We start from the raw sequence: 23,125 nt of genomic DNA, 5'->3' as shown, positions 1-23,125 counted from the left end.
GATTTAGGTAGTATATTTTTTTTTTTTTTTTTTTTTTTTGATATAGTCATGATAATATCTTCTCATGTTACATACTCCTATACAGTAGGTGGCGGTATGCACCTTTATAGTCATGGTTGCAATCTGCCAAAAAACGAAAAGAAGAAGAAGAAGAAACAGAATACTGTTCCCTTACCAAAATGGCCGCCGTTCCGGCTCGTCAATTCCACTGGCTGAGGCGTAACTTCCGCTCTCGACTCCTCCTTTGTCTGAGTCCTTTCGCTCCTCCGCCTAGTTATTTATTTATTTCCTTTTCGTTTGTGGGGTATATTTTATATATCCTTATCTCTCGGTTATTGAATGACACTCGATTCCGACACATATATGCCTAAAAGCAAAGCCCCCAAAATGGATGATGTGGACTACAGTAAGTGAAGCGTTGTGTTTCGACTTTCCTTGTTCTCTTGAGCTCTGGGAAGGCGTCATGTAGAAGGATGCTTTGGATATTTTAAAGGTTTAAACGCTAATGTCAGCCGTTTGTTGTCACATCTATGGTTTGTGCAGCTGCAGGACATAATTCAGCCTGTCATCAGCAGTCATTGTTCTGGGTTCATTCATGTTTGGCCTCCTTCAGTTGTTTACATCTGTATTGTGTCTACTGGGTTTAACAGAGGCTGAATAAATTAATGCCAACATGGTGTGTTTCATAGTTTCTTATAGGCCTTGTGTAATATTTTTCAGCTGTTCATCACATATGTTTTGGGTGTCATTCTTGGATGTTTCAGTAGTTGTTTATTTTTAGGGAAACCATATACAGATTCAGCCTGATCTTGTCATAACTTAATTTTAAGTGAAATCTAAACTCAATTGTGCTCGTCATCTGTCGTCATCATCTGCCTGCACACATCATACCTTTCTGGAAGATCCTGAAGATAGGCTTATAAAAATGTCCACAGAGGCCACATTCAAAACCTGGGGTTTAAATAACAAAGGCACATTGTGCTGAACCCATCCTTTGGATTGAAGTAAATAAGTGTAATTGATCTGTGAGTATCTGTCTCGGAGATTGTCTTCTGTTGAAGCTCAAGATCATCTCATTATGAACATTATGAAATATTCTAACAATGACCATCAAAAAAAGATTTTTAAAGCATATATGTACAAATTTCGAATTTGCAGTTGAAATGACAAAACATCTATAATCAGTTTTTTTTTGTAATTGTTAACCTATTTTCATAATTGTTTAAAAAGTTTCGAAACTGCTGTTTTAGAATAAAATGTTTCCTATTTTGAATCTTTTGAAATGAAAACACCTGAAGCAGGATCAGGGGACTTTGAAACAAGGGATTCATGGTATTTTTGGATGGTTATTTTTACTATTATTTTAAACTAAAAGAAAAGAAAGAGAAATAATTTTTTCAGTATTAGTGAAAAATTACGATTTGGAGATGAAATAAAAATAGGTTCAAATGTCATGAAACTTACGTTAATAAAATTGGCACATTTTTTTCCTTTAAATCAATGCCTTTAAACATTTTTGTAACTGCTGTTTTAGAGAACAAAAGGCTTTTTTTTTTTACTTTTTTTTATACAAATAATAAAACACATCCAGAAATGTAAAACAGATTTTTAATCTCTTTTAAAATGAGATTTGATCTAGTGGGATTTAGCACATTTTTGCTGAAAGGTGACGATGATCTGCAAGATTCCCCTTTGTGTCAAACACATTTTATTGGACTGTCCAGATTTTAATGTGTGTATGTAGAAAACGGTTTTATGAAGTGAACTCACATATAGAGTTTAGTATAAGTTTGCTAGAAAAAGTTATCATATGTTAATGTAATAAATCTTGTGTAGTATATCTTGTTTCTTTGCTGGTTTTTATTGTATTTGTTATACTTGGAATGTTTTATTTATTTTTTTGCCATGAAATTAGCCTAAGATACTGACATGGCATTAAATAAAACATATACTATTATTACTACTGTACCTTTTTTAGTTAAAATACTTGAGGTGGAGTTTGGAGAAAAGGGATTGATGTGAGTTGGTACTTTTGGTTCTGTCATCCAAATGTAACACAATTGTCATTCTGCTAATTTAAAGTGCAATGGAAATTAATTGTATAATAAGTTGAAAAATGCAAAGCAGAAGCATTTTCATTAGCGATCTCAGACGTCACACCCCATTGTGCTTTATATCACCGACTCAGTTCAGAAAGCAGAAGCCGATGGTGTCATTTTTTATTTTAAGCGATTAGCTTGAGGATTTGAGATGAAGGTTGTGAAAATGTTGTTTTGCGGGGAGCGTCAGAGCATGTGTCTCTGCCTGCAGGCGCTGCTTTCTGAGCCGCTGTGGGTTTGGCTCTGTTCTGTCCCGGCTTGCTCTCTTTAAACCCTCCAAACACCAGCTGGTGTCGTAACAGACGTCCGTTAGTCCACAGATATCCTGAATATAAACGTCTCCAGTATGTAAACAGTCCCTGCCCATGTGTGCTGGCCGAATCATGTTTGCATTTCCATCCCACATCATAAAGTGAATGATATTAGACACAGGCCAGCAATTAAGGAATGTCAAGCGCAGCAGGAAAACTGTGTGGATTTGTGTGAAAGAGGCCTGGATGTATAGTGAATAGGAACGGAATGAAAAGCCTGTGCAGACTGTGTCCTCATTTCATCGCCCTTTCTGTCCCTCCACAGTCCCAGCGGACCTGAGCCCGGAGGAGCGCTCCGAGCTTGAGGAGATCCGGCGCAGGAAGGGAGCGCTGCTTCTGGAGATCCAGCGGCTGAAGGAGGAGCTGAGGGAAGCCATCATAGAGGTGGAGGGGCTGGAGAGCAGCACGGACGGCAGGTCAGTCTCACATGAGCCGGTTTCATGGATGGGAACCGGTTTCGGCTGCTGGTTGTTGTTGCTCCAGTGTTTGCTTTATTTAGTTCTTCAATTTGCCTTCTCTGAGAGATAACACTCAAATAAAAGCACACAGATGTTATCTCTCAGTTGCTGTGTATACAGTGCAGTCGTTGACATGAACTTGAACTCTACATGCTGTAGGTTTGTTGAACACTCAAAGACAGTCCTTGTACTTCACCCCTCAATAGTGAAAATGGTATTGATCTCCTCTCTGTTTTTTATTTTTGTAGTAAAACATTACAGAAGAGTCGGCATGTGGCCATGGGCAGGAAGAAATTCAACATGGACCCGAAAAAGGTAAGCCGTCCTGTTTAAAAAAAAAATTGAGCCATTGTTTACCAGCAATAATATCACAGGGTTGCATTTTAATATACAGTTATACAGTGCTCATAATGTTACATACCCCTTGCAGAATATGCAAACGTTGATCATTTCATATAACAGATGGTTATATATACTCCACAAGATAACATAATAACTGAATTCATAAAAAATTACCCAGTTCAATGAATCATAGTAATCTGTGTTGTTTCCTGGATGATCCACAACTGTTTTTCTGTGTTGTGATAGCTGTTCATGAGTCCCTCATTGGTCCTGAGCAGTTAAACTTCCTGCTGTTCTTCAGAAAAATCCTCCAGCTCCTGCACATTCTTTGGTTTTCCAACATTTTCTGCATATTTGAACCCTTTCCAGCAGTGACTTTATGATTTTGAGATCCATATATATTTAATCAAAAATGCATATAGGTTTCCCTGACGAAAATATGTAACTAAAATATTTTGTCATGTTGCAGGAGCATAGGATATTTTATAGGGCTGCTCTTGACTAAGGATATTTCTAGTCGACTTAAAAGCCGTTCATTTGAAGAATTAGTCGACTAATCGCACATTTATTAATAAACCATTTAAATCATTATAATAAGCCTTTCATTGCCTACGTAGCCTAATAAGCGCTCAAGTACACACATAAAGCTTGCCACACCGCAGAAGCTAATGATTTTGAATGTGTAAGGGGAAAACTATCAGAAGGCAGCATTAACATTTTAATAATGTATTGATAAACTAGTGCTTTCGGTGACTGACTCGTCATCTCCTCAGTAGTGATGCGCCTGTATAGCGCACATTTCTCTAGTTAACATCAGATTGAGCGGCCATGTAAAGTTGCTGCTACTTACAAATTTTTACTTAATAATCCATATTTGAGGTCGATAAATGACAGGCAAATGTTTGGATGTGCTGCACAAGTACTGTATTACCACAAAGACTAGGCTTTAACTATTTCTTTTTTTAAAGTTAAATCGTATTTTTATTTTATAATTTTTTCCCTTAATTTTTCTACATTTTGTCCTCTGTTTCACAGGGCATTGTATTCCTAGTGGAGAATGAGCTTCTTAGACACACTTCAGAGGACATTGCCCAGTTTCTGTACAAAGGAGAAGGACTCAATAAAACTGCAATAGGAGACTATCTGGGTGAAAGGTATTGTTAATTATTTTCTGTGTTACACTTACATGCTACAATTATCAAGATTTTATATATATACCGTATTTTCCGTAGTCGCACTTTTTTTCATAGTTTGGCTGGTCCTGCGACTTATAGTCAGGTGTGACTTATTTATCAAAATTAATTTGACATGAACCAAGAGACATGAACCAAGAGAAAACACTACCGTCTCCAGCCATGAGAGGGCGCTCTATGATGCTCAGTGCTCCTGTAGTCTACACTGAAGACATAGAGTGCCCTCTCGCGGCTGGAGACGGTAATGTGAACTCTTGGTTCTTGGTTCTAAATAAATGCAACTTATAGTCCAGTGCGACTTATATATGTTTTTTTTTTTTCTCGTCATGACGTATTTTTGGACTGATGCGACTTATAGTCCGAAAAATACGGTAAATATTTTTTTTATTACATTGTAAAAAAAATAAGAAGTTTCGAATTGGTGAAAAAAGCTGTATAAAAACTATATTTCTGATGCTCAAAAAAAAAGTAGCAGCAAGTGGAGTGCATTTGAGATTAATTTAAAGACCGTCTTCTGTGAAGGATTTACCCTGCAAACGGTCTAACAGCATGCTAATTACAGTATTTATTTTTTTATAATTTACAACTAGCCTTGTTGTCACTTGCTTGCAAAATGTAAACTATATTATCGACCAGCTCTAATCTGCTAAATGCAATTATAATGCATGAAGATATATTAGATATTATAAACATTAACATCATGATTTTATGTAAAGCTACTTTGAAATAATGTGAAAAGCGCTATACAAATGAATCTGATTTGACTCAATCTCGCCGGTCGTGTAGTTAAGTGAAGGCTAGACAATCATTGAGAACCGAACATATTAAAACATAGATGTTAATACATGAGTCTCCCTCTCTTTCAGAGATGACTTCAATATTAAAGTATTGCAAGCTTTTGTTGATCTTCACGAATTCACGGATCTGAACTTGGTACAAGCACTTCGGTAAGTCAGCAGATTTTCTGGATGTTTCTTCATACAAAAATAAACCTGGTTGTTGAATAGTATTCATGCAGTTGTTGTGCAGTGCTTGTGTCCCTGATGTGTCCGCACGTTTATGTTTACTACAGACAGTTCCTGTGGAGCTTCCGCTTGCCCGGCGAGGCTCAGAAGATCGACAGGATGATGGAGGCTTTCGCACAGAGATACTGTCACTGCAATCCTGGAGTCTTCCAGAGCACAGGTCATACATGCATACATAGTTCCCATCGGGTTAATCAGAAATGCACGCTGCACAGTATAGTCATAATTAAAAAGGTGTGTCTGGATTTAACAACTTGTGGAATTCAGAAAACAATTCAGAGCTTGTCGACCACAAACCTGTTGCTGCTAGAGTTCAGGAGTATTTTAATGTTAGAGAGTCAGCCTAGAGTAGACGCACCATGTCTCTCAGTCCTTAAACTCTGTGTTCTCCTCGCAGACACCTGTTACGTGCTGTCGTTTTCCATCATCATGTTAAACACCAGTCTGCACAACCCCAACGTGCGGGACAAGCCCTCGGTGGAGCGCTTCATCAGCATGAACAGAGGCATCAACGACGGAGGAGATCTACCCGAGGAGCTGCTCCGAGTGAGTGCGCACACGCATGAGAAACTCAGTTACTTCTGTAGTGTCCGCTGAGTTCAGTGATGAGGAAAACTTAGAGTCCAGTCATAAAAATAGAATTTTCTGTAGAATGTCACTGGCATATTTTGCATGAATCCATCAAAGGTAAGTCTAAATATTTAACCAAATCATGATATGGACTAGTGTCTGTGAATATTAGAGTGCAAAAAGACTGCTATGACACTCTCAAAGTAATGATAATAATTTTATTGTTAACTGAGAAGTACCCCACCATTTTTCTTTCATGTTTTAATTTGAACTGTAACATATAACCAGAGGTGGAAAGTAACGAATTACATTTACTCGCGTTACTGTAATTGAGTAGCTTTTTTGTGTACTTCTACTTTTTTAAGTATTTTTTTTAATCTGTAATTTTACTTTTACTTAAGTATATTTTGTTTGAAGTATTGTACTTCGCTACATTTTAAAACACATTAATTACTGAGTAAAAAAAAAAAATCGCTCCCTGGAAGGTATGGCAAACTGGCGCTAAAATCACAAGAAAGATGCAGACGGACAAAACAGGCGTTAGTGGTGCAGACACCGCTGAAAACGAAACCCCGTCATATTCTGAAGTTGAACTCAAGGAAATGAAGTGAACCCCTGGCCATATGTATGCTCTATTATGCTGTGTATGCTGTGCTTGCCTAGGGAGACCAAACTAGCAGTTTATAAAATCTCGACAAGACATCAACCCCACGTAAGCATATAGAGGTGAGCTAAATAATTGCGTCATTGCATTGGTGGTTAAAATGATGCTTTGACATTTTAGCAAGAGGTTTTGCACAAATTAGCCAAAAAGACTGGTGCGGAGTGTGCGATATATATTGTCTGCGATAATATCATAATTGTTGTTTTAATGATGTACGCGCGCATTTAGAGTGTTCTTTCACTGTGTGATTCAGTCTGTTGAAATGCATTTAGAATGAAATCAATCAAAATCATTTAGAATCAAAATCACACAAAGAATACTGTCTTTTCCTCTAAAAATCATAATCACACACACACATATATATATATATATATATATATATATATATAGATCAGTGGGGATTTCTTTAAGACTGCAAGGGAAGCTCAGCTTCCCCTCTAATGTAAAAAAAACCCAACGGTCAAATATGTACTATTGTGTATTATGTATTGTGTTAATCAGCTACATGTCGGCTGACTCGATTTTCTTCTCATACATTCCCGTAGCGTCACAGTGCATTTCCCTGTTGAAGCCGAGCGTCCATTGACTTCGATGGGGCTGCTTTGAACAGTTTTTTTCAGTGCTCCGAAGCTAGACGGTCATTGGATAAATGCTGCGATTATGTCCCGCCCACGGACGCTCAGCGTCTCTGGAGGTGAATGAAGACTGGGCTTCCGCGTGATGATTGGAGGATCTGTCGATCTCCTTTTGACTGACAGCGGTCTGCACCATAAGAAGTCGGTGAAGCTGTTTCACGCTCAGTCCCATGATCGCGGATTTCTCAAGTGTATTCGAAAGACAAACTGCGGCAATATTTCTTGATATTTGTAAAATGCAGAACCACCACAAAATTAAATTGGTAACTAAGACAGATTGAAAATGTGCGCGCACACACACACACACATACACACACACACACACTATAGCCATCTAGTGGTTAAAGTGATTTATTACAATTTTTGAACTGAATTTCCCCAAAAATGGGCAAAAATCTTACATTAAACCTTATAAAATTATCCATGGTATCCCCATGTATGAAAGTTAGAAATCTGGGTCTTTTATGAAGTGAATTTTACCTGAAATGCTTTTTTCTTTTTTTGTAAAAAAAGCCTATTTAAATAAATATTTATTTATTTATAGAAATGTAAAAGATTTAAATCCTCCAAAAACTGTACAAAGTTTAGTAAAAACATAAATGAACAGAGTAAAATTATATTTGTAAAAAATTTAAATATTTTACTATTACAAAATGAAATGTTATTGTCTGGGGTCAAAAAGACCCCGAGTGTCACTACAAATGAAGACCATCAGAGGGTTATAATGTAGGCCGAAAATGAGCTTCCCCTCTTTGAAAGACCAGCAGCCGCCACTGATATATATATATATATATATATATATATATATATATTTTTTTTTTTTTTTTTTTTTTTACAACAGGACAGTAAACTAAGAGACTTGCGTTTTAGACACCATATTGCCATTGTTTTTGCTCTATTTCTACAACAAAAATTTATTCCAAACACAGCCACCAAAGCAAAATTTTGCATCTCTGAGCAACATGACAGTGTTTCGTTTCTGAATGAATCAACTGTTTAAATTATTTGGTTCAATCGCAATGACTCACTTATTAACAGTGACTTGCTGACACATACTGGCCATTTTAATTTCACATTTAAAGTATCTTTTGATTTTTTTTTTTTTTATAATTAAGTTTTTATAATTTCAAATGAGTATTCAACATTTTATGTCTGGCATATCAAAACATTATTCATGCATTTGTAACTGCAGGTTAAATGCATTCTTGTCCTGCACTAAACAGTGTAATACATCTAAATGTCACGTCCGATGAAGCTTTTGCATTTCCTCTGTATTGAAAAGATGAGTTTGTTGATACTGATTTGCCAGATAACAGCCCAAATGTTTTATTATTCTAAATAACTGATTCCTTTAATTAAAAACAACTAGTTTGAGATTAATAGACCTATCCCAGGGGTGTCAAACTCAGTTCCTGGAGGGCCATAGCCCTAACCCTGCTCCAGCACACATATCATGTAGTTTTCAAATAAACCTAAATGATTAGATTAGCTGGATCAAGTGTGTTTAATTAGGGTTAAATCTAAACTGTGCAGGACTGTGGCCCTCCAGGAACTGAGTTTGACACCCTTGGTCTGTCCCATTTTTGACTCCCTCCCACTGGTTAAAATGTAACTAAGTAATTTTTACTCTGAGTAAATTTTAAATGAGCTACTTTTTACTTTTACTTGAGTGGATTTTTTAGACTGGTACTTTTACTTATACTTAAGTAAAATTTCATTAATGTAATGGTACTTTTACTTGAGTAGAATATTTTTGTACTCTTTCCACCTCTGCATATAACGTATAATATAATGCGTATAAGTTTCATGATTTCAATCTGTGCTTTTTGAACACTAAAATTACTAAAATATAAGAAAACTTAAAAATAAATAAATAAATATATAATAATAAAATTGAATTTGGGCATAAATACAGTTAAAATGGCCTTACTCGGGTCTCTGTGTTCCCCCAAATCACAGTCAGTGTTTTTTTTTGTTTGCTTTAAAAAAAATAATGCATCACATTTAATGTTTTTAAATAATCACTCTTGTTGTTTTCTTCAGAATCTGTATGACAGCATCAAGAACGAGCCCTTCAAGATCCCAGAGGATGATGGGAATGACCTGACGCACACTTTCTTCAACCCGGACAGAGAAGGCTGGCTCCTCAAACTGGGTGAGTCCTACTGATGAATGCCAGGAGCGTTTCCGTTTAACAGAAGTTGTTGGAGGGGTCTCTATCGTTGCCGTCGCATGATTTTTTCTGTTATTTCAGTGCTGTGCTTTGCTCTGTTTTCCAAAAAAAAAAAAAAAAAACTTGCAAAACATCACTTCTAATGTGTTTCGCACTTTCAGAGATTTGCTTTCTTTCTGCATGGCGAGCTCTGTGATCTCTTAAGCACTAAAAGCTTTTGAATCTTCTTCCCTCTCCCTGTGTCTCTGTGTGTTTCTGTTTCCCGTGATCCGTCCCCCGTTCTCTTTTCCCCATCTCTTCTGGCTCCTGCTGTGCTTGACCTGTGATTTCTCTGCTGATGCTGGTGCTGTCCACCCTTCAGGAGGTACGTACAGCCGTTTCTCTCTGACTATGACATCACATACATCTAAAAAAATATATATATATAATAATTGTAATCTATGGTTTAGATACACAACATTAGTAGTTCAGTACACAAGAGGTTAAAATTAAGTGACTCAAATTTTACACACAATATTGAGTGTTTTTACTCAATTTCGCTGATGAATGTAATTCCAATCAAAGCCACAGCAGAACTGTTTTAGTCTCTGAGCAACACAGCGGTGTTTCGTTACTGAATGAATCCACATATCTGAACAAATCGAGTGAGTCAATGAATCAAGAGCCCTTTCATGAAGTCAGTTGCCTCGTTTCTGAATGAATCAGCGTTTGAATGAATCTGTTGGATGAAGGACTAAATGACTCCTTAAAACCACCTACTGGTTTGGTTTCATATTTAAAACTATCTTTGCATTTTTCCCAACATTTCTTATTTGTATGTTTAAAAACTATTTAAAACCTTAATCTTATCAAATTCCTTATGCATTAGAAATGTTGCATTGTAAATGCATTGATGGCACCTCAGCTCATCAAACATCTAATGCCACTTCAGATGCAGCTTCTGTGTTTCCTGCGGTGGAAAGATGAAAGAGTTTGTTGATACTGAATTTGATGTGGAAGATAACAGTTTTACACAAAGTTAGTGAAAAAATAAAATGTAAGAAACGTAGTGGGAAATAACATCTGTTTTGTTACATACAGCAACTAATTTTCAGTTAGTTGTTATTTCTATCTTTTTTATAGTCACAAAAATCTGCAAAAAATCTTTCAAAAAATTGGAATTGCAATTAATTCAGTCAATCCAACATGACAAACATCACCCATCAGGCCTAATCATCTGGTTTATAATAAATTTAGTTTGGTTCTTTAAGTCAGGAGACTCCACTAATAATGTAGCATGTGTAGACGTGTCTTCCTGTATCTGTGTAGTTCAGCAGGCTGACACAGAGGAGATGATTCATTTCTTGTGTGTTTTACACCTCTAATCTGTGTAATCATCTTTCTCAGGAGGTCGTGTGAAGACATGGAAGAGACGGTGGTTCATTCTGACTGATAACTGCCTCTATTACTTTGAGTACACAACAGTAAGTCAAGAACTCAAAACTCCTCTGCTTAGCTGATTGAGCACTGTGCTGCGTCCGTTCTCTTTGATGTTAAAAACATCATTCTCTGTTTTTAACGGCTTTAAATTCAATTTAAAATCATTTAAAACGTTTTTAAATTCCTTGTTTTTTTATGATTATTTTACTTCCTTTTATGTAAAGGCCTTTAAATTAACATTGTGTGTGGAATGTGCCGTATAAATAAACTTGTACTGACTGTGTATGTGTGTGTGTGTGTGTGTGTGTGTGTGTGTGTGTGTGTAGGATAAGGAGCCCAGAGGCATCATACCATTAGAGAACCTGAGCATTCGAGAGGTCGAAGATCCCAGAAAGCCAGTAAGTCTGTTGACATTCTCATTACCCAGTCAAATACAGCTAATTCATAGATCAACTGCAGGTTTCTTTATTGACCATTAGGGCTGGGCTGTGCATCACAGACAGACTGTTGATAGGATGGTGTTTCTGTGCAGAACTGTTTTGAGCTGTACATCCCTAATAACCGCGGGCAGCTGATAAAGGCGTGTAAGACGGAGGCCGACGGTCGAGTGGTGGAGGGAAACCACATGGTGTACCGGATCTCAGCTCCCACCCCGGAGGAGAAGGACGAGTGGATCCACAGCATCAAGTGAGTGAACCGTCAACGCTGGAGGGGCTCAGGACGAGCTCAGAGGAAACAGAGTTGAGGACTGTTAAAAACAAGGGGCGCAAATGGATACACTTATTTAACCTGATTTCAGTCCAAACTTTTATCAGCCTCTGACAAATGTTTGCATAACTGAAGTACATTTGCATTTCCTGATAGGAACCACATTATATATGCTAGTGTACTTCTTAGGCTAGAAAAATGAGTAGTTGTAGATTTTGACCTCACAAGTCTTCCAATATGTCCCTCACCAGCAGAATATTAAAGGTTTGAAATCTGGTGCAGATGCTGATATTTTATTGGACAAAAATAAGATAATAGCAGGGCATAGCAGATACTTACATAAAATGATTTCAATTTCAGTTGTCACTCTATATCTATCTATATCTATGTTCTCGTAAGATGATGTTTAAATGATCAGAAAACATATAATGCAATGCAAGACGATGATGATTGAGAGACGAACAAGTAAACGCTCCTAAGAAGATCCTGAGGATCAGATTTGAGACTCTAAAGCATGATTGATGGAGAATCAAGTAAAGCTGAGCTGCTTCAGTCCAGTAAGAGTTCATCTGGAGATATTACTGACCTTATTCTGACCTTTAGTTGATCACAATCACTCAAGATTCAACACAAGGAGCACCAGCTGAAGCAAATGCACCAATTACTCTAAAATAAGTTTTAGTTGATTAATAAAAAAACTGTTAGTAAGACATTGCGTCAGATTGTGTGCGACAGGTTTAACAGCAGAGTTTTGATCGTGCAGATCATTTAGAGGAATTAGAAGTGTGCATATGAATTATGAGACAATAGACATGAGATGATCGTGTGTTGTTTCAGATCCGCTGTGAGCGTGGACCCCTTCTACGAGATGCTTGCAGCCAGAAAGAAACGCATTTCTCTAAAGAAGAAAGAAGAGCAGCCCTGAAAGTCCTCCGCTCCTCCTCAATCCATCCATCCATACGCTCCCTCCATCCTCTGGGAAACCAGTGATCCTTCATTAAGGTGGCTCTCGTCCTCTCGTCAGATCAGTCTGTTATTCTGGTTCATGGAGAGTTGGATGTCGTTGGGGAATCAGAACGTCACCATCTTGGGTCTGGATTGCGGTGGTCTGGACTGCAGCTCTTATCTCCACACTTCTCCTACACTTGCACACTACACAGTGTTATTCACTATCACACTAGTCTGTACAGATTCTCACTGTGTTATGCTGACGTTGAATCTGCTTTATTCTCCATCCTCATCTCACAGCTCCAGTTCCTGCTATTTACAGCGTTGCACTGTGAAGTTCTTACACAAACAGTGTAGACGTCCAAACAGCCTGATCGGTGTATTCATCTTCATCATCATCAGGGACGGATCTAACCAAGCCTTTAGCAGAGACGAGCGGGACGTTTGCTTCACGCTGAAGGCTTTTGTTAGTTCAGTCGCTGGTGATTTACTGAGTCTGAACTGACACTATTTATCTCTGACTTATTTTTTTGTTTTTTTACATTATAAATGAAGATGTAAATGAAGTTGTTTACACCACATATCGAACGCTACGGAGTTCACCTGTTATATATCACTTCAGCATATCTGTGAAACAGAATATGCGTTTTACACTAATGTTGGTATCGGCCGCGTGGTAAACCCACCGGTGATGTCATTTCCTGTGCACAGTTGTGTTTTCCTCCACTGACCTATCAGAACATCTGTAGGAACGCACGTCATTACATGTGAATCCTCGAATAAGCTCCTTCACTTTGAGAAAAGAGCCTTAAAAGTCCCACAGCCCTGTTTCTGAATGTTCTTACACTAGTATTTCAACTGAACTCACGAAAACATGTCCAGATTATACCGCACACTAAGAGAACAGATTTTGTGTCATAAAAATGCTGATTTGTATTTATTTAATATTATTATTTGGCATTATTTCCATAACCAAGCAGCACATTTCCTCCTGGATGCATACAGGCATTTGATGGGTGACATCGAATTTTTAATTTCCATGAAATTTGGAACGAAATTTGACTCATGATCTTGACAGACTCGGTGAGCTAAGAGCTCTCTTACTCTTTCCTACCACAAGCAAAACAAAAAAATGGAAAAAGATGTTATTGAAGGACTGATTATGGTATTTGCTGAAAATGTACTCACCCACAGTCCATTCGAGATGTTTCTTCATCAGGTTTGTAGAAATGTAGCATTGCATCAGTGTCTCATCAATGGATGCTCTGCAGTGAATGGGTGCCGTCAGAATGAGAGTCCAAACAGCTGATAAAAACATCACAGTAATTCAGAAATGTTTTAAAGATATATTTGTTTAACTTCAAACTGTTGAATATATGAGTCCATAATGCATAACAACACTTCCTCCAGTGAATCAGTCATCTGGTCTGAATCAGGAGAGAAATCTGCACGGATTTACCTGATGAAACCACTCTATAACAGGCTGATTTTTCAAGTATGTTTTCACTGGAGGAAGTGTTATTATGGATTATGGACTCGTTAAATTAGTTATAAATGTCTTAATGCTGGATTTGTTTCAGCTTTTGTCTTTCTTCAGATGTTAACTGATGGACTGGAGTGCTGTGGATGTTTTTATCATCTGTTTGGACTCTCATTCTGACTGCACACATTCACTGCAGTGCATCCATTGATGAGACACTGATGCAATGCTACATTACATGTTGCCATCAAGCCTGAGAGTGAGTGCATTTTCAGCGAATGTTCATTTTATGGTGAGCTATTCCAATTGGAAATCCTATCTTCCCGAATGTGTTTGCTATGGCAGAGAACGACGTGTCATGAAAAGATCCCGATCCTGATGTGTGCCCGCCGAAGCGATGACCTGCTGCTTGTGTGAACACTAGTCACTCCTCTTACTCAGTGCTGTCTGTTGGGTTTGAAGGAGTCCATGGCAGCTTTTTCCACTGTACTTTATATTTTGTCTTTTCTGTTTATAAATACATGTTGTTATGATTGTTTACAACACACATTGATGGCATTTTTTATTTTATTTATTTTTTATTCTTTCTTTCTGTGTGAGAATTAAGGATGGGGGTTGCATGTTGTACTGAACTGAAGCATCTTTCTATAAAGGGTGAATCTGACGCCAGCGGTCCGGGTGACTATTAGCGCTCTGTATTTCTACACTCACATGAACCTGCTGGTCAAAGAATTGGCATCGCTGTTAAAATAGGCTACAGATTACTTGTGGCCACAGAATCAGAAATGAAATAATCCATAAAGGTCTTTAAAATGACTGAACATACAGAACACTAATAGACTCGCCTGGAGTCTAATATAATAACTGCTCTATTTAAATATACTAATTATGAAACGGTTAATACTGAGAGTTGTTAAGCAGTGCATATTGCTCGACTTTTGTGATTTTCCCCAATTAATATAAAGCTTGACTGTAGTAATTGAGACATATTTAATAGTTTGGGGTTAGAATCTGTGTTTATATGGCACTTTACTAGAGTTCAGCACAAACCACAGCTTGTTTTACTCTCTATGAGTATGTACGTAACTAGTACTGCAGTTCTTGAGCAGTTAAGCTTCGCTATACATGTTTAGGATGCCAGTATTCAGCATCCGTAGCGAATCATTTGAAGTGAATCCGCTTCACATTGTGTTGTGTGCGAAGCCACAGGCCGTCCGTATGTGACTGAGAGACTCCCAAGTGTTACATAGCATACATTCCTTGATAAATAAGCTATGCGTTTAAACTCCTATTTCGGGCATGACGTGGTCTGATGAAGACACTAGAATGACTTGAATATGTTTTGGAGACTCTTGATGAGAAGTGCAAAGGTGCCAAAGCCTCTCAGCTAGTCCGTGAACACAGTAGAACAAGTGAAAGCATTTCCTCTTCCTCCTCTTAGTTTTCTCTCCTGGCTTCTGATTGGCCACAGAATGGTACAGATTGTTGGAAAATTCATGTAGCAAAAGGAAAACTCAGTTATGGTACACTTGTGCCAATCGACTCTAATAAACAAAATGGATAAAAATATTCACGCTGTGTGTACTTTTATTGATTGCTGCCTATGAATCGTATTATTACCAAACATGGGGTATTTTATTAAACATACAAAATAGAAACTGTGAGTATTCAACCTCTTTCATAAGATATCAGAGTTTCACTTTATTTTGATGATCCCTTTAACACATTCTGTCTTACACGTGCTTGTCATATAATTATAATATCATCAAAAAGTTGATTTATTTCACTAATTCCATTCAAAAAGTAAAACTTGTATATTGTATTCATTCATTACACACAGACTGATATATTTCAAATGTTTATTTATTTTAAGCGAGCCGGACTAGTTACCCAAAGGTCGCCGGTTAGAGTCTCGGTGCTGGCAGGAGTTGTAGGTGGGATGGAGTTAATGAACCACCCTTAATACCCATGGCTGAAGTGCCCTTGAGCAAGGCACTAAACCCCCAGTTGATACCCGGGCGCTGGATCTATAGCTGCCCACTGGTCCGGGTGTGTGTTCACAGTGTGTTCACTTCTCACTGCTGTGTGTGCACTTGGATGGGTTAAAAGAGCACCAAATGTCACGACTTTCACTTTCAAAATCCCAAATTCAGTATCTCAGAAAATTAGAATATTGTGAAAAGGTTCAATATTGAAGATACCTGGTGCCACACTCTAATCAGCTAATTAACTCAAAACCCCTGCAAAGGTCTTTAAATGGTATCTCAGTCTAGTTCTGTAGGATACACTATCATGGGGAAGACTGCTATCTCCTGGGCATGAGGGTGAGATGGTGCCCCCTACTCCATTTCTTGGTTCGCTGGGTGACCAGTGGCATGTCGTAGGCTTCAGGGCCTCTTCGGCAAGAGGCCTATCTGGCGGGCCCTCGACCTCTTCGGCCTCGCTCGGCAGGTCGGAGGCCCTGGAGGAATTTGGGGTTGGAAAAATGACTAAGTCGGAAATGCGGGCTTTGTCCAGACATCCACCCTCCCGAAGGCTACGGGGCAGGCCGGGAAATGTCACTCAGGAGGTAAGCCCGATAGGGGATGGCGTTTTTACTTGACATCTCTATTTGGACGGATGCGTCATTTTGTGGACTTAGGTTCTGGCGGAAACCAATTTTGAACCAAGGGACTGTCTGGAGGGTTGCGTGGCCCACGTACCCTCGCCGTGGCCGGTGTGATGAGAATCGTCGAAGGACCAATTGAATGGGAACGCAAACTGATACATACAGGGGTTTTGTGGACCGCTGCCTGGCCCACGCACCCTCGGTCGGGTGCGCAACACCCACTGCGGAGTGAGACCCGTGTATAGGAAACAATTGCGCTGCGGTTGTCCATCCCACACCTCCTCCCGAGGGCTACCTGGTTGATCCTGCCAGTAACATATGCTTGTCTCAAAGATTAATCCATGCAGGTTTAAGTACACATGGCCGGTACAGTGAAACTGCGAATGGCTCATTAAATCAGTTATGGTCCCTTTGAACGCTCCACCCGGTACTTGGATAACTGTGGCAATTCCAGAGCTAATACATGCAAACGAGTGCCGACCCTCCCTCATGGGCGGTGACGTGTGCATTTATCAGATCCAAAACCCATCCGGGGTCGGGGATCTGTCCCCGCCCTGGTCCCTTTGGTTACTCTAGATAACCTGGGCCGATCGCGCACCCCCCGCAGCAGCGACTCTTTCGAATGTCTGCCCAATAGGGGTGTAACAATTCATTCATTTTCTCGATGCATCGATTACAAATCCTGCCGATGCAAATGCATCGATCTTGAAACATGGATTTTTGAATCGTGAATCGTTTGTTTTGGTCAATAATCGATTTTATATAAAAAAATCGAATGAATCGCGATTTTATAACGAATATACGATGGATTATTTAAAATAAATAAATATAAATCTTAAATTAGTTGCGTCTGCACGTAAAGTGCGCCCTCACTGCAGTGGTGCAGTGGATTAAGTCACTAATCTTCAATTCGCACCTGTTTGTTTTCATTCGAATAAACGCAGCAGTGCACAATGGAGGGAGGGCAACGAAGAAGGAGAAATTTGCAAGGCACCAGCCAACATGAGATCAAAGGTTTGGGATTACTTCGGCTTTCACAAAGTAAATGGAAAGATTGACAAGTCCGTTACAGTTTGCAGACATTGTAAATCTGAATTAAAATACTTTGGAAATACAACGAACCTTAGCAACCATCTCCGCAGACGTCATGCCATTAATATAGAAATACCTGCACCTAAAGCAGCTGCTAGTATTTCAGGGTCAGACGTGAGAAGTGCTACTCCTAACCTATTTGGTCAACTTCAGAGTCTTCCCGAGAACACCCATCGTTCTAAAGCAATAACTGCATCTATTGCAAGATTTATTTGCAAGGATATGCGCCCCTATAGCGTGGTGGAAAACACTGGTTTCCGAGAAATGATAAACACTTTAGAACCAAGATACAAAATACTCAGCCGTCAGTTTTTACACACTTTGCTGTATTTACACACTTTCTTTGCTGTATTTACACACTTTGCTGTATTTCCTAAATGTTCAGGAAATGTGTGCAATGTTTACAATAAAAGCACTCATGGTGCATTGAATATGTAGAAGTAGTTTTATTTTTCTTGGTTTACTTGCCTTAATGTATTTTTGAGTCCTAAGAAGTTAAGCTATTGAAATGAAGTTCTGAATCAAGTTTTTAAATCTATTGAATGGTCATTAATTTCCCCCAAAAATATTTTATTTGCTCAGATACAGATGTATACTAAAATCTACAGAATAGAATCGTTAATAATCGAATCTAATCAAATTTCATTGTTAATCGAATCGAATTGAATCGTTCTGATTTGCAAAAATCGTTTTTGAATCGAATCAAAAACCTCTGAATCGTAAATCGAATCGATTCGCTGTCTACCCAAAGATTCACAGCCCTACTGCCCAATCAACTTTCGATGGTACTTTAGGCGTCTACCATGGTGACCACAGGTAACGGGGAATCAGGGTTCGATTCCGGAGAGGGAGCCTGAGAAATGGCTACCACATCCAAGGAAGGCAGCAGGCGCGCAAATTACCCATTTCCATTCAGAGAGGTAGTGACGAAAAATAACAATACAGGTCTCTTTCGAGGCCCTGTAATTGGATTGAGCATATCCTAAACCCATGGGCAAGGACCCATTGGAGGGCAAGTCTGGTGCCAGGAGCCATGGTAATTCCAGCTCCAATAGCGTATATGAAAGTTGCTGCAGTTAAAAAGCTTGTAGTTGGATCTCGGGAGTGGGCTGGTGGTCTGCCACGAGGCGAGCCACCGTTTATCCCGGACCCTGCCTCCCTGCGCCCCCCCGGATGCCCTTAACTGGGTGTCCAGTCACTTCGAGGCCCAGAGCGTTTAATTTGAAAAAATTAGAGTGTTCAAACAGCTGCCTGTCGCTGCTGAATACTGCAGCTAGGAATAATGGAATAGGGTTAAATTTGTGGGGTTTCTGGAACCTGGGGCCATGATCAAGAGGGACGGCCGGGGGCATTCGTATTGCCATTCGTATACATGTGAAATTCGTGGACTGGCGCAAGACGTGCGAAAGCATTGGCCAAGATTGTTTTCATTAATCAAGAACGAAAGTCGAAGGTTCGAAGATGATCAGATACCATCTTAATTTCGACCGTAAATGATGCCGACCCGCGATCCGGCAGCGTTATTCCCATGACCTGTTGGGCAGCGTGCGGGAAACCACGAGTCTTTGGGTTCAACATGGGAAACCTCATCCGGCCACTGAAAGGATTGACAGATTGAAAGCTCTTTTTCTCAATTCTGTGGGTGGTGGTGCATGGCCATTCTTAGTTGGTGTAGCAATTTGTCTGGTTCATTCTGATAACTAATGAGACTCCAGCTTGTTAAATAGTTACGCAGCCCCGTGCAGTCGGCGCTCAACTTCTTAGAGGGACAAGTGGCATTTAGCCATGCGAGATGGAGCAATAACTGGTCTGTGATGCCCTTAGATGTCCGGGGCAGCACGCGTGCCACAATGGGCAGATCATCTTGTGTCTGAACCCCGGTCATTATCGGGACTGGGGATTGAAAATATTTCCCATAAACAAGGAATTCCCAGTAAGCGCGGGTCATAAGCTTGCGTTGATTAAGTCCCTGTCCTTTGTACACACCATCCGTCGCTACTACCGATTGGATGGTTTAGTGAGGTCCTCGGATCGGCCGAGAAGATGATCAAACTTGACTATTAGACGTAAAAGTCGTAACAAGGTTTCCGTAGGTGAACCTGCGGAAGGATCATTAAGGTTGGCCTGGCAAAAGCAAATGCCGTCTGCGAAGGAGTTCGGAGGCCGGGGGCGCATGAAAGTTGGAACCGAAGGGTGCGTCTGGGTTCAAGAGAGGTCCTCCTCTCTGCGACTGCCGGTGGGTCTGAACCGAACTGATTTAATAAGACATTCGCAGTTTCACTGTACCGGCTGTGTGCACTTAGACCTGCATGGCTTAATCTTTGAGACAAGCATATGTTACTGGCAGGATCAACCAGGTAGCCCTCGGGAGGGGGTGTGGGATGGACAACCACAGCGTGCTTCTTTCCTACACGTGGGTCTTTCCCCGCCTGTCCCGGAGCCTTGGGGAGGGTGGTTGTCTTTCGACTCCCCCCGGCCACGGCGAGGGTGCGTGGGCCAGGCAGCGTTTCACAAACCCCTGTATGTATTAGTTTGCATTCCCAGTCGGGGGGCCCTTCGACGAATCGCATCACCCGCAGTGAGGGTACGTCTGCATTGATATGGATGCCAATACTACTTGCAATGTCTTTGACTCTGATAACTTGAAACTATTAAATTATATATATATTTATTCATTTTTACATTTACACATCAGAAGTCTAAACAAACATCATTCTGATTTTGTTTCTCTTCTACCTAACTTAAGCTGTCATTTCGATGTTATTGGGTGTGGTAAAACCTGGCTCAATGAATTTTCAAATGCCGAACTACTTAACCTTGATGGATACAATCTACACATTAAGAACAGACCAAATAGAATAGGTGGAGGGGTCTGCCTTTATGTTAAGAGTAGCCTCCAAGTAAATATCTGTGATTTTAGAGGATAAACATTGTGAGTCTTTAGTCATTGAGATCAACAATTATGACAAAACATTTATCGTCGGTGTAATCTATCGTCCACCAGACTCTGCTCTTGACACCTTTTATTGTAAACTGGAAGATCTATTACATAAACTGAATAATCAAACAAAACGTGACTTCATGAACACATTGCATTCCTCCTCTTTTTTCCCCACCATTGACAGATTTACTAGAGTAACACCTACATCCAAAAGTATTATTGACAATATCATTACTATGATGCCAAAGCTGATCTTGCACAGAGTTTTAATAATCATTTTGCCTCAATGGGTGTAAATCTGTCAAAAAGTCAATCCAAGGGTGTCACTTTTAAGAATTTTCTTTCTGGTAGTTACATTCACTCATTCTTCATGATACCATCAGACAGTACCGAACTCCTCAAAATCATTTTGGACTTGAGGAGCTCATATACCACTGGTGTAGATGGAATATCTTGTAAGATCATGAAGGCCATTGCGAACATCATTGTAGAGCCACTGGCTCATTGTATTAATCTTTCTTTATTTACTGGTATTATACCTAAAATGACAAAAATCGCTAAGATAATTCCAATTTTTAAATCGGGTGATAGAAAAGATTGTATTGATGTATTGTATTGATGAATCTCTTACCTTTAAATGTCATATTGATCATCTTGTAAACAAACTGTCAAAGTATGTTGGCTTGTTTTATAAGATCAGACATGTCCTTCCGTTGTCTACCCTACTCTTGTTGTATAAAACTCTCTTTGAACCACATCTTAATTACTGTAATGTGATATGGTGCCACACCTTCACAAGTCATCTTAAAAACCATGCATCATTACAAAAGAAAGCCATATGGGCTCTGTCCTGGTCAGAGATAAATTCTCCTACTCACCCTCTATTTTATCGCTATGAGTTACTAAGACTGAGCTAAATAAATATCATAATGCCTGCTTTATGTTTCAAATTGTTAATAATCTGAACTCTAGATTGAGTAGCCTTGTTCCTATCTCCAGCCCCCAGCACACATACCAAACGAGAACCAAATCAGTTCGCGCCAGTATGAGCATTGTCTGTAGGGGCCGCAGATTTGGAACGGGATTGATGATGGCCTTAAGGTGTTGCCCTCTATCTCCAACTTTAAAAGACAACTAAAAAATATTATAAACCTATATTTAATATATAACTGTCTTTTCATGGTCTACTGGGATGTATGTTTATGATTGTATGATTGTATGTGTATGTATTTTTATGTCTGTATTGGTGTGCTCTTGCATGCTTTCAGTTCATTTACCATCGTCTGGTTACAGGTGGTAACTGTGTACTTTGTCTTTACCACTTATTATTATAAAAAAAATTATATAAACTATGGGCCCCCACCTATAAGCTTTTTTAGTTTCTTTTGGGGACCCATTTCATTATACCAAATGTATTTCTGTACCCTCACTGTATTATAGAATTTGCTGGTAGTGGTATTTGTGTATAAACTCTAAACAAACAAACAAAAAACTGCTGACTTGACAGTTGTCCAAAAGACAACCATTGACACCTTGCAAAAGGAGGGCAAGACACAAGAAATCATTCCAAAAGAGCTTGGCTGTTCACAGAGCTCTGTGTCCAAGCACATTAATAGAGAGGCGAAGGGAAGGAAAAGATGTGGTAGAAAAGAAGTGTACAAGCAATAGGGATAACCGCTCCCTGTAGAGGATTGTGAAACAAAACCAATTAAAAAATGTGGGGGAGATTCACAAAGAGTGGACTGCAGCTGGAGTCAGTGCTTCAAGAACCACTACACACAGACGTATGCAAGACATGGGTTTCAGCTGTCGCACTCCTGGTGTCAAGCCACTCTTGAACAACAGACCGCGTCAGAAGCGTCTCGCTTCAAAAAGGACTGGACTGCTGCTGAGTGGTCCAAAGTTATGTTCTCTGATGAAAGTAAATTTTGCATTTCCTTTGGAAATCAGGGTCCCAGAGTCTGGGGGAAGAGAGGAGAGGCACACAATCCACATTGCTTGAGGTCCAGTGTAAAGTTTCCACAGTCAGTGATGGTTTGGGGTGCCATGTCATCTGCTGGTGTTGGTCCACTGTATTTTCTGAGGTCAAAGGTCAACGCAGCCGTATACCAGGAAGTTTAAGAGCACTTCATGCTTCCTGCTGCTGATCAACTTTATGGAGATGCAGATTTCATTTACCAACAAGACTTGGCACCTGCACACACTGAAACAATTTTTATCGAGTTGCAATTTTGTACTCATTTGCACAGTGTAATGTATGCTCATTATATATATATATATATATATATATATATATATATATATATAGTTAATATTTTTAATTAATGTTTTTAATGTTTCTTTATTTCCTTTATCTTTTTAGTTTTTTTATGTTTATGTAGTTCTTAATCGTTAAATGTATTTAATTAGATTTTTTTGTTGTTGTTGTTAAACTAGACCAAGATGTGAAATGTTACCTT

At 39.2% G+C, this 23,125-nt stretch overlaps 1 protein-coding gene across 1 annotated transcript; it reads left to right on the top strand.

The window, feature by feature from the left end:
- Positions 1 to 225: 225 nt before the first annotated feature.
- On the top strand, positions 226 to 13,043 carry LOC132157989 (cytohesin-2-like). The gene is made up of 12 exons (XM_059567230.1): positions 226 to 406; positions 2,676 to 2,826; positions 3,117 to 3,183; positions 4,246 to 4,364; positions 5,270 to 5,350; positions 5,476 to 5,588; positions 5,826 to 5,974; positions 9,341 to 9,452; positions 10,857 to 10,933; positions 11,216 to 11,287; positions 11,422 to 11,576; positions 12,435 to 13,043. Exons 1-12 carry the CDS (start codon positions 340 to 342, stop codon positions 12,520 to 12,522), a joined length of 1,251 nt encoding a protein of 416 aa, XP_059423213.1. The 5' UTR covers positions 226 to 339; the 3' UTR covers positions 12,523 to 13,043.
- The last annotated feature ends 10,082 nt before the right edge of the window (positions 13,044 to 23,125 follow it).

Source organism: Carassius carassius, chromosome 15 (genome assembly GCF_963082965.1).
Source record: "Carassius carassius chromosome 15, fCarCar2.1, whole genome shotgun sequence".
Lineage (NCBI taxonomy): Eukaryota > Metazoa > Chordata > Actinopteri > Cypriniformes > Cyprinidae > Carassius > Carassius carassius.
The sequence above is the reverse complement of the archived record's forward strand: the minus strand, read 5'-3'. Positions and strand labels throughout refer to the sequence as shown.